Raw genomic sequence first — 15278 nt, 5'->3', positions numbered from 1 at the left:
TTGATCGCTATGACGGTACGATTCGTGACGTTCCAGCAATATCCATACGATATCGCTGTGTCTGACACACAGCAGCGATCAGGGATCCTGCTGAGAATCGTACATCGTAGCAGATCGTTTGGAACATTCTTTCGTCGCTGGATCTCCCGCTGTCATCGCTAGATCGGTGTGTGTGACACCGATCTAGCGATGCGTTCGCTTGTAACCAGGGTAAACATCGGGTTACTAAGCGCAGGACCGGTGTCTGTCCGTTGCCGTCTGCTTCTCGCACTCACTGACTGCCAGCCGTAAAGTGAAAGCAGAGCACAGCGGTGACGTCACCGCTGTGCTGTGCTTTCACTTTACGGCCGGCAGTCAATGAGTGTGGGAAGCAGACGGCAAGGGACAGACACCGGAATGTAAGTATGTAGTGTTTGTTTGTTTTTACGCTGGTAACCAGGGTAAACATCGGGTTACTAAGTGCGGTCCTGCGCTTAGTAACCCGATGTTTACCCTGGTTACCTGGGGACCTCGGCATCGTTGGTCGCTGGAGAGCTGTCTGTGTGACAGCTCTCCAGCGACCACACTACGACTTACCTACGATCACGGCCAGGTCGTATCGCTGGTCGTGAGTGTTGGTAAATCGTATAGTGTGACGGTACCCTAAGAATAATACCTTTCTCCATTCACTGTCTATGGCACTGATGGAGTAGATGATTAATAAATGCTTTTAGGTAAAATGCACCCTTAACATTAAAAAAATAAAGTAAAACACCTTTAATTTTAGCAACGATAATAACCAATTTAATGATGTTTGAAGCTAATTTTTAGTGTTACTAAATTAGCTTTTCTTGAGCATTATGTTAAAAAAAGGTATTTTAGTTAAAAGCATTTGCATTTATCCACCTGCTCCACTGTTTCCACCGGTGCCATAGATATTGAATGGAGCAGGGTGCATGATCATCTGGCACTCAAGTACCTACTACTCAGGATTGTGAGCCTTGGGGGAGAAAATGTTTACCTTTTTGAGTGATTAGAGGCATCCCAGTACTTAGACCCCCATAAATCTAGAATTTTGCACCTATTCAGTGATACATTTTGGGGTTAAAACACCCTTTTAACTTTAAGATTTATGGCCAAAGGCTTCCCGGTTCTTCGTATAATCCCTACTGTTAGCATCCCATTGTGTTAAACTCCCTTTAAGGTCGTTCATGTCTGTAGCATAAATATTATATGTGTCTACTATGTATGACATACATCTAATCCTATGGGAACAATTCAGGATCTGTAAAATCTATTTATTTTTATTTGAAACTTTTGTGATTTTGGTTATTATAAAATAATGATCGATAAAGTTAAAGTCCCTTTTGTGTGTAACGCTCTTTCACAGTTATCACTATTTAATTAGGTCAGAAAACTCTCAATAAATGAGTAAAATGCGTAATTGTTGGGTGCAATGATTTTTAAGCAGGCTAAAAATTATAGTTACTGCCAGCACATTGATCTGTGCAAACAGGGGATGTGCTGCTGACAAAATCGTATTCGGTGCACACAAAACGACTGTATTAACTACCATTTTTTGCACATAGAATTTCTGTCTAAACAAGTCAGGAAAAAAACATTGATTGGCTTATATATAATGTTTTGAGAAGGGCATGAAAATAATATTAGTATCTGATAATAGAGTAAGGTGGATCATATTTCTAGAATAACAATGGTCAAGTCCTTACCTACCAGTTTAATAAGCCTGACAACATAGCACAAGGGAAAACAATTTATGGAAATTGTTCTCTAATTTGCTTTCTCTCATTTTGCGTTGTGCTGTGAATAATGGTTGGTGTCCCATCCGGGAACATTTATACTACATATGTTCTTGTGGAGATTATTATAAATAAGGATTAATATTTGATACATGAATTATTTCATTGTTTGACTTTTTTTTTGTTTTTCAGAACTTTAAATGGTGGAAAGAAAATTGGCAATATTGAAGTGAGTCTGGTGAACATGGGGGAGATTCAGAATGGGGAGGCAGACCACATCACAACAGATGCACAAGGACAAAAGGTAGACGACTGCAATTCCCTGCTATAAATGACTAAAGAAAGCATCTTGGATTAAATAATTCATTGATATGATGGATTTGTTCTGAGCTATGCTTTAGTTTGAATTCCCTACGTCCCTTGTGTAAAAGAGACACACTAGAGAAACCACAGTCAAAAAGTCCAATGTACAAACCATAACAAACTTTATTTAGATAAAAACATTATAATGATGGAAAAAAGGTATTGAATGACAGCGAGAAACAATCACCGTACACATCCACAGCACGAAAAATGGGACGGGGGAGGCAGCCCTATGTCACAGAACCCATATTATATATAGATAACCCTGCATAGTACGTATAACAATACAGAGTATAAATAAATAAATACCAAACAGTTCCTACATCAGTAATCAGGGGCACTAAGTCCCAACATATGTAAAATCATAAGAACCGCTGGAATAAACATATACATACCGTGTAAGATGATACAATGGGATGAATGGACATACCACCCCCGTCCCCCCCGACGTGCATTTCGGCAGATGCCTTTGCAGATGCCGAAACGCGCGTCGGGGGGGACGGGGGTGGTATGTCCATTCATCCCATTGTATCATCTTACACGGTATGTATATGTTTATTCCAGCGGTTCTTGTGATTTTACATATGTTGGGACTTAGTGCCCCTGATTACTGATGTAGGAACTGTTTGGTATTTATTTATTTATACTCTGTATTGTTATACGTACTATGCAGGGTTATCTATATATAATATGGGTTCTGTGATATAGGGCTGCCTCCCCCGTCCCATTTTTCGTGCTGTGGATGTGTACGGTGATTGTTTCTCGCTGTCATTCAATACCTTTTTTCCATCGTTATAATGTTTTTATCTAAATAAAGTTTGTTATGGTTTGTACATTGGACTTTTTGACTGTGGTTTCTCTAGTGTGTCTCTCATATATTATGCAGTTATGTCCTATATGGTCCTTTTTTAGTCCCATTATACCGTAATATGTAAGTATTTTGATGGTTATTATGTGGGGGACTGTGCTGTATCCCACTATACTAGTTTTGCTAGTCCCTTGTGTAAAGTCTATGTCAGGGTCTACACTCTAAGGGTGTATTGCACACCGTAATGGCGGATTATTCAAGTCTGTAAAACAGTACGGAGTGTCAGCGGGCACCACAGCCTTAAATTGTTTCTGCAAATACAGCTTCTACAGGCCATTCCTGGTACCACAGTTTTTGCCATGGAATGAATGGGACAAGCCGCAGTCCCAGGCACAGCTCTCTTTATGCAGTAGGTGACCTACTATGCTTGAGCAAACAATAATTGAGACATGGCGTATGCTCACTGCGCTCGTCTGAGGGGCTCCCAGAAGTTAGATACCCACCAATTAAAAATTGTTTTCTGATCCTATGGAGAGGTTTTCAGTTCTATATTTTCAGACCTCAGACTTTATTTTTTGCTTGTTTGATGAAGATTTTTTGGAGGTAAATACTTCTATCACCATTCGATATTCCAGTAAAACGATGATATTATAAGTTCCTTTATGTAATACTAACTTTCAGACTTTACATAGTATAAAAATGAAGAAACAGGGTACAATCCATCATCTAAGCAGCATAATTTTATTAAAATTATGTAACTATGAAAGCTACAGTTTTTCCATAAATGATCAGTATTGAACGCAGGAGTAAGGCTTGGGGCAACCTGCGTCTATGCGCCTAGCCTACACTCTACATGGGAAGCTTTTCCCGACATATATTGTAACATGCGCATAAGCCTCCATTCATCAGACAGAAACCAAAACTGTGTTCTTTCGGCATCCGTTTTGCCGGTATGTGACAAAGTATATTCCAATGCAGTGGGTTACTGCAAACGTATGCCATGTTTCTTTACAATGCGTCCTTATGGTGGATGCATGCTTTGACATCCATCCTGACAGTAGCTACTGTCGTCACCTACCTCCTTGTGATGTGTGTACTGTTTTATATCTAACCGTGCATAGAATTTTATGCCTTAAGCTTATGTTAAATGCACAGCTGCCCATACAATTTTTAGAATTATAAAAAAACTGTAATAAAGGGTGCCAGAATAACCCACTTATATTACTGAGCACTTTTGCTTGATGCAGCGTGCCTACGCTGATGTCCCTAAAAAACATGAGCGTCTCTGTATGTGGCAGCTGGAGCTGGAGTACAAGCCGGCTGAGAATGCCTAGTCTACAATTCTATTTTGGAAAAAATGAAAACATAAATATACAATTAAAATTCTAACAGTGTACAATTTGCCAAAAAACCCAAAGTTTACACATAATGCAAGCTACAAAAAATGATGTATATAATCAGCATGAAGAATAACATGGTGAAGTGCTTATTGCAGACTGTACCGTAATTTGCAATACAAGCATTAAAGACTCAAACATTTTACAGCATTTGCCGTATTTAAAGGTAACACTGTCTATGGATGAAAATGTGTTTAAATATAACTACCTAAAGTCATTTCGGGGCAAGATTTTCCAGTAGGCTTCCAATAGGTACCTGGCTTTAGGATGTCTTCCTCTCCTGTAGTAAATCCAGTTTTCAGGTTTTGTTAGGATTCCAAGCATTTTACCCAATGTAAATGCACAAAACAAAGCTATGGACTATACGTTTTGCAAAAGTGTGCTGTTTATTTCATATGGTAACAATTTTAGTTGGTGGGGTAAGAAAGTTGAAGTGTATAAATATATTTTGGTCGTGGTTCCTTCATACATTTTTTTGGTAACTTTTGTCTTTGACCAGGACTGCAGGAGCAAAAATCAATAAAGAGATTGTTAAAGGAAATCTGTAAGAATTTCCTTAATAAGCTACAGGTAGTACAGGAAAGCGAGCAAGGCGAAACATCTCCAACGCTTCCTATCTTGTTGATCTCCAGTACTTCTTTGAGGTGAAGTTAGTTTTTTGTTCATATGCAGATAAGGATTGCTAAATTCAGTAGTGAGCATATCAGTGCACTTGCAGTCATCAGCTTTTTCCTACGCAGCCCTCTGCTTTTTGACTAACAGTGAAGACAGGGCTCTGCTGCCTGACATTCCCTTTGTTGCTAAGTATCAATCAAGAAGCAGGAGTGGTGCTGGCAGGGAGAAATGAAGAGGAGCCATGAACTGCAAGTGGACTGATATGCCCACTCGTGCACTTGCAGTTCTCGGCTCCTCTTCTGCCTACTCAAATCCACCCTCCACTTCTTGACTGACAGTGAGCAACAGAGGTGGCATCATGCAGAAGAGTCTGTATCTCTATTATTAACCAGGAAGCAGAGGGCAGCTCTGAAAAAAAGAAGCGAAGAGAAGTCATTGACTGCAAGTGCACTGACCCTCCCACCATTGCACTTAGGAATCTCATTTGCATATAAATAAGAGAGGAATACCAGGGAAACAAAGCATTGGAAAGCAATGAAATCGGTATCACCCTACCCTATTTTTTGCTACCTCAGGTTTCCAGTGAAACTCTTACTGACAAGTGCCATTTAAACTGTCAAAGCATCATGTGGCTTTTGTGTGTCCAAAACATTGAGCCAGGAAAAGTTATCTTATGATATATGCAGTCATTGAGGAAAAGTGTCCAACTGTGTGAATTAGGACAGTGCATACCTTTCTGTAGACTGTTAGTTGCTACTAAAGCACTTGTCTGAGACTTTTTTTTAAATTCAGATAGTGCTCTGTTGCCATACTTTGAGGTTAAAAGGACTCAGCTCAGAATGACTGTTCAAACCAAGCACAGGTGCTCAGTGTATCATGGCATGGCCATATATTTGAGTGCCCTTTCCTCTTGTTTTCCATCTATTGCAGCATTTCTCTGGCTCTATGAAGCCTGAGCTGTCAAAGATGAGGCAGGGGGTGGAGATTGAGGTAACACAATCAGGTAAAAAATGTGTAATTAAATGAGGGTCCCCGCCATGATGCACCGAGTGTGTCTAGTTGGTTTCAACAGTCATTCTGTGCTGATAGAATCCCTTTAGGAGGGTCATATACTTTAGATAGCTGTGATATCAGCTGACAGCTATTCTTCCCAAGTCACCCTCCTGGAGAATTAGGTCAGCACTGTATGTATGTATGTATGAGATAGTCAGACAGTCCAATCAAAATTGCCAAGTGTGGTTGACTCATCTAAAGTGACTAACCACATTTCAGGAATCTTTCAGAAATTTTTTTTTTATCTACTGATATTGATCTGCTGGTAAATACTATTTGAAGCATGTTCAGCACTAATTGGAAGAGTTCGGGGAGTTATGTTCTCCCTGCACCCGCCATTTCCAGTCTTAGGGGTGGTGCCGGTTGCTGCGAACAGTCACTCCTCATTACGCAGTAAATACTCCCCCCCACTTCTTGACTGACATCCAATTGTGACCACTTGTACATTCACCATAAATTATCTGCAATCTCCAGATGTATATGTTCGTTTTAGATTGATAGTATTTTAAATACCGGTAGATTGTATCCTGAGTTTATTAATAAGCTAAGCTATATTACTTGGTGCAACATTTACATTAGTGTCAATGCTACTATGGCTTTATAAGTACCGTATTTTTCGGATTATAAAACACACTTTTTTCCCCACATTTGGGGGGAAAATGGGGGTGTGTCTTATAATGTGGATATACACCTTACTGGCCGCGGTGGAGCAGGGGCAGGGTCCCAGGGTGGCTGCTGGAGGAGGCAAGAGTGGAGCGTTGCCGCAGGCTGGGTTGAGGGGGTGTTTGGATGTGAAACGCTGCAAGTGTTCGGTCGTGAGGGGGCTCTGCTGACATTTTGTGGAAGTCTGGAGTCTCTGGGGTTCAATGGTTTGCCATGCGGTGGATTCCGGGAAAATGGCTGCCTGGGGGCGATGTATGCGCAGATAGATATCTCGGCACCAAGATCTCGGGAGATGAGATCTCAGCCCCAAGATCTCCGTCTACACATGCGCCTCCCCTGGCAGCCATTTTCCCAGAGTCCACCTCATAGTAAACCATGGAACCCCGGGGGCTCTCGGCTTTCACAAAATGTCGGCGGAGCCCCGCATCACTGAACACCCGCAGCGTCGCACATCCGAATCCCCTTTTTCCCAGTCTGGGGTCCGCAGCATTGCCCGACTCCTGCCTCCGCCAGCAACCCTGGGAGCCAGAGCCACCACTCCCGGTAAGCAATAAGATGCAAGAAGCACCACCATTTTATTAAAAAAAAGTGTTTTTTCCTATTTTTCTCCTCAAAATTTGGGATGCGTCTTATAATCTAGTGCGTCTTATAAACCGCAAAATACGATACCCTTTATGTGTCATTCCTTCCTTTCTTGTTATTATTATCCGACTTAGGGTAGGATCAGACGACCATTTTAACGGTCCGATTATACTGATCAGACTGATCAGAGTGGCATCAGTTTTCTTGGAGGTGGAGAGAAGAAAGAAAATAAAAAGTTTCCCCACCTTCTTCTTGATGTCAGTCCATGACTCGGAGGTCATTTGAATGCGGTCCAATTTTTTTTTTCACGGATCCATAATCTTGCGTATCCGATTTTGATCAAACACTTGGATTAAAATCAAACATGTGCATAGGCCCATAGTGTATCATGGGTATGAGTGCTATCCAAGAAAACAAATATATGCATAAAAACCAAGTCTGATATAATCGATTGTGTGAGCGAGCTCTGACTGAATTACTGTTATATCTCTGTAACTACCAAATCAAATCCTTTGAAAGGACCCTAGGACTGTCCTGGGACTATGCCTGTCATTATTCTTACATTCACAGATTATAAAACTCAACAGTAAAAGTTCCATAATAGGAGTAAAATAATGGATTGGAGGACAAAAGCTTACCTCTTTTAATAATCCGATTGGCAGGAATTCTTCTCCCTTGCTCCATAAAGATAGTTGCAAATAGAAAGCTTTCTTGAAAGACATGACAATTAATAAAAATATGGAGATGTGCCATCACTTTCTAGCAGTGGCTAACAGTAAAAATGTTCAGAAAATCAAAATTGAAAAACCTAAAATTGATACATTCAAGGCAGTTAAATTGAAAATCTATTTTTACTCTTTAGTTGCATTTATGTCCAGTAAAACCTTATTACTGCAGAGCAATAAGTGAACGCCTCTGCAGATTCAGAAAATATCTGCAACGTGACTTGAAATCCATGAAGAGTCTTTCCTCATCGTGTGCAGGGAAATTGATCCACTGCTAATTCTGTATGTAAACCCTCAGAATCTCCCCCTGCCCAGTTACATGTGGTGCATGGGATCACAGCTGATTCTTTTTGTGAGGTAAAACATTTCCCTGCCTGTTTTTAAGCAATGTTTACTTTAGAGAAAGAATCAGCTGAGTTCCCGTGCTGTCCTGTCTGTGTACTCTTGTGTCCTCTCCTGCCCAGGAGCTGTGGTATCATCAGACCGTGTCCCTCTACGGTCAGACATGGCCATTACACAGTACAGAGCAGGGAGACATTTATAAAATTACCTCAGCACAGGAACATTTTATTTAAACATATCAAATTGTGGAACTTACAGTATTATTCCATTATTTAATTATTAACCCCTTAACGATCAGGGGTATTTCAGTTTTTGAATTTTTGTTTTTTGCTCCCCTTCTTCCCAGAGCCAAAACTTGTTTTATTTTTCAGTCAATATGTCCATGGAGAGCCCAACACTCAGGCTCTCCATACATGTATCGTGACTGTCGCACAGCCGTGACACATGCAGCTGCGAAGCCGAACAGCTGGTCAGCCGGAGTGATCCAGGAAGACGGGTTCCCTCTGCAGCTTATTCGGTAAGCACTATAGCTTGCCGAATAAGCTGGGACCCGAGAAATTCGCTCAACTCTAGTGACATCAACAGGCTGCAGACAATAAGTGAGCTCTACAGTCCTGCCTGAGTAGACGGCACTAACCTCTGAGCTCACTGACTGTCCACGTGATGTCAGCATGGCAGGCAATAACAGACACCAAGAGCAGCAATATGTCTTTGGAGTGTCAGAGGAAACAGGAGTACTCGAAGGAAACCCACACAAACATGGGGAGAACATACAAAACCCCTTGCAGATGTTGTCCTTGGTGGGATTTTTCCTAAGGACACCAGCGCTGTCTCATAGACAATTAAAAGAGCATTTCAGAAGTCCTGTTTTTCAATTGGTGGGGCTGCCACCATTGCAACCCCCAGGCACCTGCAAGTTATCACCTATTCAGTGGAAAGGATAGGACTTGCTAAGATGGAAATATCCATTTCTGAATCCTCATTTGTGCCATTGAAGAGCAGCAGTGTAATGCAGAATTTTTCTCTCCAGTAGATAGCCGACCTTGATTTGTGTCATTCCACCGTATACAATGCATTCCAGCTTGCCCTTGGCTTAGCATATATGAACATCTATTTTGTAAGCAAAACAGCACCAGGGAATGTAATCTAAAATTACGCTCCAGCTGTGTTTTTATCAATAGCAAAATGTTCTTCATGGGTTTATACTTAAAAAAAAAAAGGTAAAAAAATCGCTCATCAGCTAAGTCAATTTGCATACCGATTAGGAAATGGAAAAAACAGTAATGAAACCTCACATTTTGCTACACCTGCTTGCTATATGATAGCTGCATACATAGGCGCTTTTTTAAAAATTTATTTGGATTCACAAAAGTCCAGACCGTGATATCATATTCATGAGAAGACAAGTTTAATAAAAAACTTTATTAACCCCTTAGTGAGATGTACAGCATGGTTGCAAACTGTGCTTCATAGCTAGCACCTGATTGTAACTGATGACACCAATTTAACATCTCAAATGCACTGTCAGCTGAGCTCTGATGAGTTGCCCTATGTCTGCTATATCAAAACTGTAGCTGGGGTCCATGGAAGATCATCAGAGTTGCAAAACTCTGCAATGCTACTTTACCACGGCACGGTGGCGCAGTGGTTAGCACTACAGCCTTGCAGCGCTGGAGTCCTGGGTTCGAACCCCACCAAGGACAACATCTGCAAAGAGTTTGTATGTTGCGTGGGTTTCCTCCGGGCACTCCGGTTTCCTCCCACATTCCAAAGACATACTGATAGGGAATTTAGATTGTGAGCCCCATCTGGGACAGCGATGATAATGTGTGCAAAAAATGTAAAGCGCTGCGGAATATGTTAGCGCTATATAAAAATAAAGATTATTATTATTATTGCAATGTATTAAATAGGTGATCAAGCAATTGTACGTTCAATTCCACAAAGAGGGCTAATTAAAAATGCAATAACATAAAAAACATAAGTTTAAATCACCCATTCACCCCTCTTTTCTCCAATTATAAATAGCAACATGTAAAAAATAAGTAAGGGCCTGTTCACACATTGTTTTTTAACCCTGTTTTTTTATTGCATTTTTGCAGTGGAAAAAAACAGCATTTTAGAATACAAACAAAGGGAGTGGTAATTCTGAAATCTCCTGCACAAGTTGCATATATTTTCTTAATAGATCTGAATATTCAAAGCATTTTATCAAATCTGCAGCATGTCTATTCTTTAAGTGTTTTTTGCTGCGTTTTTCACCAATTCAAGTGAATGAGGAAAAATACAAATAAAAATGCACGCAAAAACAAAGCAAACGATGCACATTTTAAGAAGCATTTTTCCTTCTAACACACTAATTTTTGCAACAGAATAATCTTAGAGAAGGGCATTGCAGTGATTGTCTTGCTGTCTGCGGCGTCACAGGGGCTATAAAGGGGCGTTCCCGCCGACCGCCATGTTACTGCTGCTGATCTGAGCTTAGGGAGAGGTTGCTGCCGCTTCGTCAGAAGCAGGGATAGCGTTAGGCAGGGTCCATTAACCACCAAACCGCTTGTGCTGTAGCGATTTCCACTGCCCAACACCACCTTCGGTGTGCAGAGACAGTGGAAGCTACATTTTTTTTTTTTTTCCCCTCAGCGCTGTAGCTCATTGGGCTGCCCTAGAAGGCTCCCTGATAGCTGCATTGCTGTGTGTACGCCGCTGTGCAAACCAACTGCTTTTTTCAAAGCACAAATCCTATTGTTCCTTCCTTTCTGCACAGCTATCTTTTTTGTTTGTCCACACTTTTTATTTAATTTGTGCATCAGTCCACTCCTTATTGCTGCCTGCCATACCTGGCTGAGATTACTGCAGGGAGATAGTAATTGTTGGACACTCCCTGTTTTTTTTTTTTTTTGTGGGAGATTAAGATTGACATTTCTGCTAGAGTGCCATCCCTGTGTGTGCCATCTCTCACTCAGTGGGCCATAGAAAGCCTATTTATTTTTTTGCTTGATTTGGGTTATAAAATCTACCTGAAAAAATCACTACATCAATCAGTGGGAGAAAAATATTGGCCTCAGGGCTTGTGTGCCACTCTTGACTCCTGTGTGTGCCATCTCTCAGTCAGTGGGCCATAGAAAGCCTATTTATTTTTTTGCTTGATTTGGGTTCTAAAATCTACCTGAAAAAATCACTACATCAATCAGTGGGAGAAAAATATTGGCCTCAGGGCTTGTGTGCCACTCCTGACTCCTGTGTGCATCATCACTCACTCAGTGGGCCATAGAAAGCCTATTTTTTTTTTTTGCTTTATTTGGGTTCTAAATTCTACCTGAAAAAATCAATAAATCAATCAGTGGGAGATAAATATTGGCCTTTGGGCTTGTGTGCCAGTCCTAAGTGTGCCATCTCTCTCTCTCAGATAGTGGGCCATAGAAAGCCTATTTATTATTTTTTTTATTGGGTTTATAAATTTTCCCTGGAACAAAAAAAAAAAAAGTGGGAGATTAATATTGGCCTCTGGGCTTGTGTGCCAGTCCTGAGCGTGCCATCTCTCTCACAAATAGTGGGCCATAGAAAGCCTATTTATTTTATTTTTTTTGGTTTTATAAATTCTCCCTGAAAAAAAAAGGGAGATTAATATTGGCCTTTGGGCTTGTGTGCCAGTCCTAAGCGTGCCATCTCTCTCTCTCAGATAGTGGGCCATAGAAAGCCTATTTATTATTTTTTTTATTGGGTTTATAAATTTTCCCTGGAACAAAAAAAAAAAAGTGGGAGATTAATATTGGCCTCTGGGCTTGTGTGCCAGTCCTGAGCGTGCCATCTCTCTCACAAATAGTGGGCCATAGAAAGCCTATTTATTTATTTTTTTTGGTTTTATAAATTCTCCCTGAAAAAAAAAAGGGAGATTAATATTGGCCTTTGGGCTTGTGTGCCAGTCCTAAGCGTGCCATCTCTCTCTCTCAGATAGTGGGCCATAGAAAGCCTATTTATTATTTTTTTTATTGGGTTTATAAATTTTCCCTGAAAAAAAATAAAAAGTGGGAGATTAATATTGGCCTCTGGGCTTGTGTGCCAGTCCTGAGCGTGCCATCTCTCTCACAAATAGTGGGCCATAGAAAGCCTATTTATTTTTTTGGTTGATTTGGGTTCTAAATTCTACCTGGAAAAATCAATAAATCAATCAGTGGGAGATAAATATTGGCCTCTGGGCTTGTGTGCCACTCCTGACTCCTGTGTGCGTCATCTCTCACTCAGTGGGCCATAGAAAGCCTAATTTTTATTTTATTTGGTTTCTGAATTCTTCCTGAAAAAATCATTTTTTTTTTATTATTTTTTTTTTCTAAAGTCTCCCTGGAAAAAAAAAAAAAATCAAATCAGTGGGAGATTAATATTGCCCTTTCTGCTTGTGTGCCAGTCTTGACTCCTGGGTGTGCCATCTCTCTCTCTCTCTCTCCAATTGTGGGCCATAGAAAGCCTATTATTTTTTTAGCTTGATTTGGGTTCCAAAATCTACCTGAAAAAATCACTACATCAATCAGTGGGAGATAAGTATTGGCCTCTGGGCTTGTGTGCCACTCCTGACTCCTGTGTGCGTCATCTCTCACTCAGTGGGCCATAGAAAGCCTTTTTTTGTTTTATTTGTTTTCTAAATTCTCCCTGAAAAAATCATTTTATTTTATTTGGTTTCTAAATTCTTCCTGAAAAAATCATTTTATTCTATTATTTTTTTTTCCTAACGTCTCCCTGAAAAAAAAAAAAAAAATCAAATCAGTGGGAGATTAATATTTACATTTGTGCTTCAGTGACAGTCCTGCGTGTGTGGCATGTCTCTCATTTGTTGCCACCAACAACAGAGTGTGTAACATTGTGCCTGATTTTCGTTGTGGTCTCACTCACCTGTAAAGGGGTAGCTAAATCATACTGAAGTTATAGCTCACCGTGTAAGTTGTGTGACAGCAACAAATACCGTTAGTTTGGTTACGTTTTTAAAACAATGAGGAAGTCTGGTGGAAGAGGTCGTGGCCGGGGGCGTTCATTGTCAGCTGGTAATGAGGGTAGTGGTAGTGGTGGAGCATCAGCTGGTCATGGGAAAAAAAATATTGCACCTAAGTCTGGAGCTGTGGAGCCAGGTTCGTCGTCTGGCTACACAAGGCCTCGAACGCTCCCTTTTCTGGGAGTAGGAAAACCGCTTTTAAAGCCGGAGCAGCAAGAGCAAGTTTTGGCTTATCTTGCTGACTCAGCCTCTAGCTCTTTTGCCTCCTCTCGTGAAACTGGTAAATGTCAAAGCAGCGCGTCGTTAGTGGATGTTCATGGTCAGGGACAAGTCGCTTCCTTGTCCTCTTCAGCAAAAACAACAACAGAGAAGAATGCAGCAGGCGACACAACGGGTTACTCCATGGAGCTCTTTACACATACCGTCCCTGGCTTAGAAAGTGAAGCAGTTAACAGTCCATGCCCATTACAAGTTGAATCTGACATGGAGTGCACTGATGCACAGCCACAGCCAGACTACTATGCTGGTCCTTTGACTCAGACCACAACATTGCCCTTGCAGGGTAATGATCAAGAATCAGACCCTGATGAGACTATGTTGCCCCATCACGAACGCTATACCACCGACCGACACGGTGACACAGACGAAGTTGCACACGAGCTACAAGAAGAGGTAATAGATGACCCAGTTCTTGACCCCGATTGCAGCCATTGGGGGAACAGGGTGCAGGCGGCAGCAGTTCTGAAGCGGAGGAGGAGGGGCCGCAGCAGGCATCAACATCGCAACAGGTTCCATCTGCCGGGCCCGTATCTTGCCCAAAACGCGTGGCAAAGCCAAAACCTGTTGGAGGACAGCGTGGCCATCCGGTTAAAGCTCAGTCTGCAATGCCTGAAAAGGTATCCGATGCTAGAAAGAGTGCAGTCTGGCATTTTTTTAAACAACATCCAATTGATCAGCGCAAAGTCATCTGTCAAAAATGTTCAACTACCTTAAGCAGAGGACAGAATCTGAAAAGTCTCAATACAAGTTGCATGCATAGACATTTAACCACCATGCATTTGCAAGCCTGGACTGACTACCAAACGTCCCTTAAGGTTGTAGCACCCTCGGCCAATGAAGCTAGTCAGCAACGCAACATCCCTTCCGGCAGTGTAGGGCCACCATTTTCCGCACCACCTGCAGTATCTGTGCAGGTTTCTTTGCCAGGCCAAAGCAGTCAGGGTCAGGGAATCACCAGTTTCGTAGTAGGAAACACTGCATCTAGGGCACTGGCGGCAACAATACCATCTCCCACCGTCTCTCAGTCTGCCATGTCCACCGGCACCCCCGCTAGTTCCACGATCTCCAGCTCTCCAGTCCAGCTCACCCTACATGAGACTATGGTTAGAAAAAGGAAGTACTTAGCCTCGCATCCGCGTACACAGGGTTTGAACGCCCACATAGCTAGACTAATCTCGTTAGAGATGATGCCCTACCGGTTAGTTGAAAGCGAAGCTTTCAAAGCCCTGATGGACTACGTTGTACCACGCTACGAGCTACCCAGTCGACACTTTTTTTGCAGAAAAGCCATCCCAGCCCTCCACCAGCATGTTAAAGAGCGCATCGTCCATGCACTCAGGCAATCTGTGAGCACAAAGGTGCACCTGACAACAGATGCATGGACCAGTAGGCATGGCCAGGGACGTTATGTGTCCATCACGGCACACTGGGTGAATGTTGTGGATGCAGGGTCCACAGGGGACAGCAAGTTTGGGACAGTTCTGCCTAGCCCACGGTCTAGGAAACAGTTGGCTGTAGCCGTTCGCACCCCCTCCTCCTCCTCTTCGTCCTCCTGCAGAAGCGAGAGCTCGTCCACAGACCGCAGTTGCACAACCACTCCATCCGCAGCTGCCACTGTTGCACACCAGGTCTCCCATTATGGGGCAGCTACTGGCAAACGTCAGCAGGCTGTATTGGCTATGAAGTGTTTGGGCGACAACAGACAAACCGCGGAAGTTCTGTCCGAGTTCT

At 42.0% G+C, this 15278-nt stretch overlaps 1 protein-coding gene across 5 annotated transcripts in view; it reads left to right on the top strand.

Annotated features, from left to right (window-relative positions):
• INPP4B (inositol polyphosphate-4-phosphatase type II B) overlaps window positions 1-15278 on the top strand; it is a 1184089-nt gene that overhangs the window by 764962 nt on the left and 403849 nt on the right. For all 5 annotated transcript variants that reach the window (XM_069743998.1, XM_069744002.1, XM_069744000.1 and 2 more), the window contains one exon: window positions 1932-2043. In XM_069743998.1, the coding sequence (XP_069600099.1) occupies window positions 1932-2043 (112 nt within the window). The remainder of the gene's footprint in view (window positions 1-1931; window positions 2044-15278) is intronic.

This window comes from Ranitomeya imitator, chromosome 1, assembly GCF_032444005.1.
Source record: "Ranitomeya imitator isolate aRanImi1 chromosome 1, aRanImi1.pri, whole genome shotgun sequence".
Lineage (NCBI taxonomy): Eukaryota > Metazoa > Chordata > Amphibia > Anura > Dendrobatidae > Ranitomeya > Ranitomeya imitator.
This window is presented reverse-complemented; position numbering and strand designations above follow the sequence as displayed.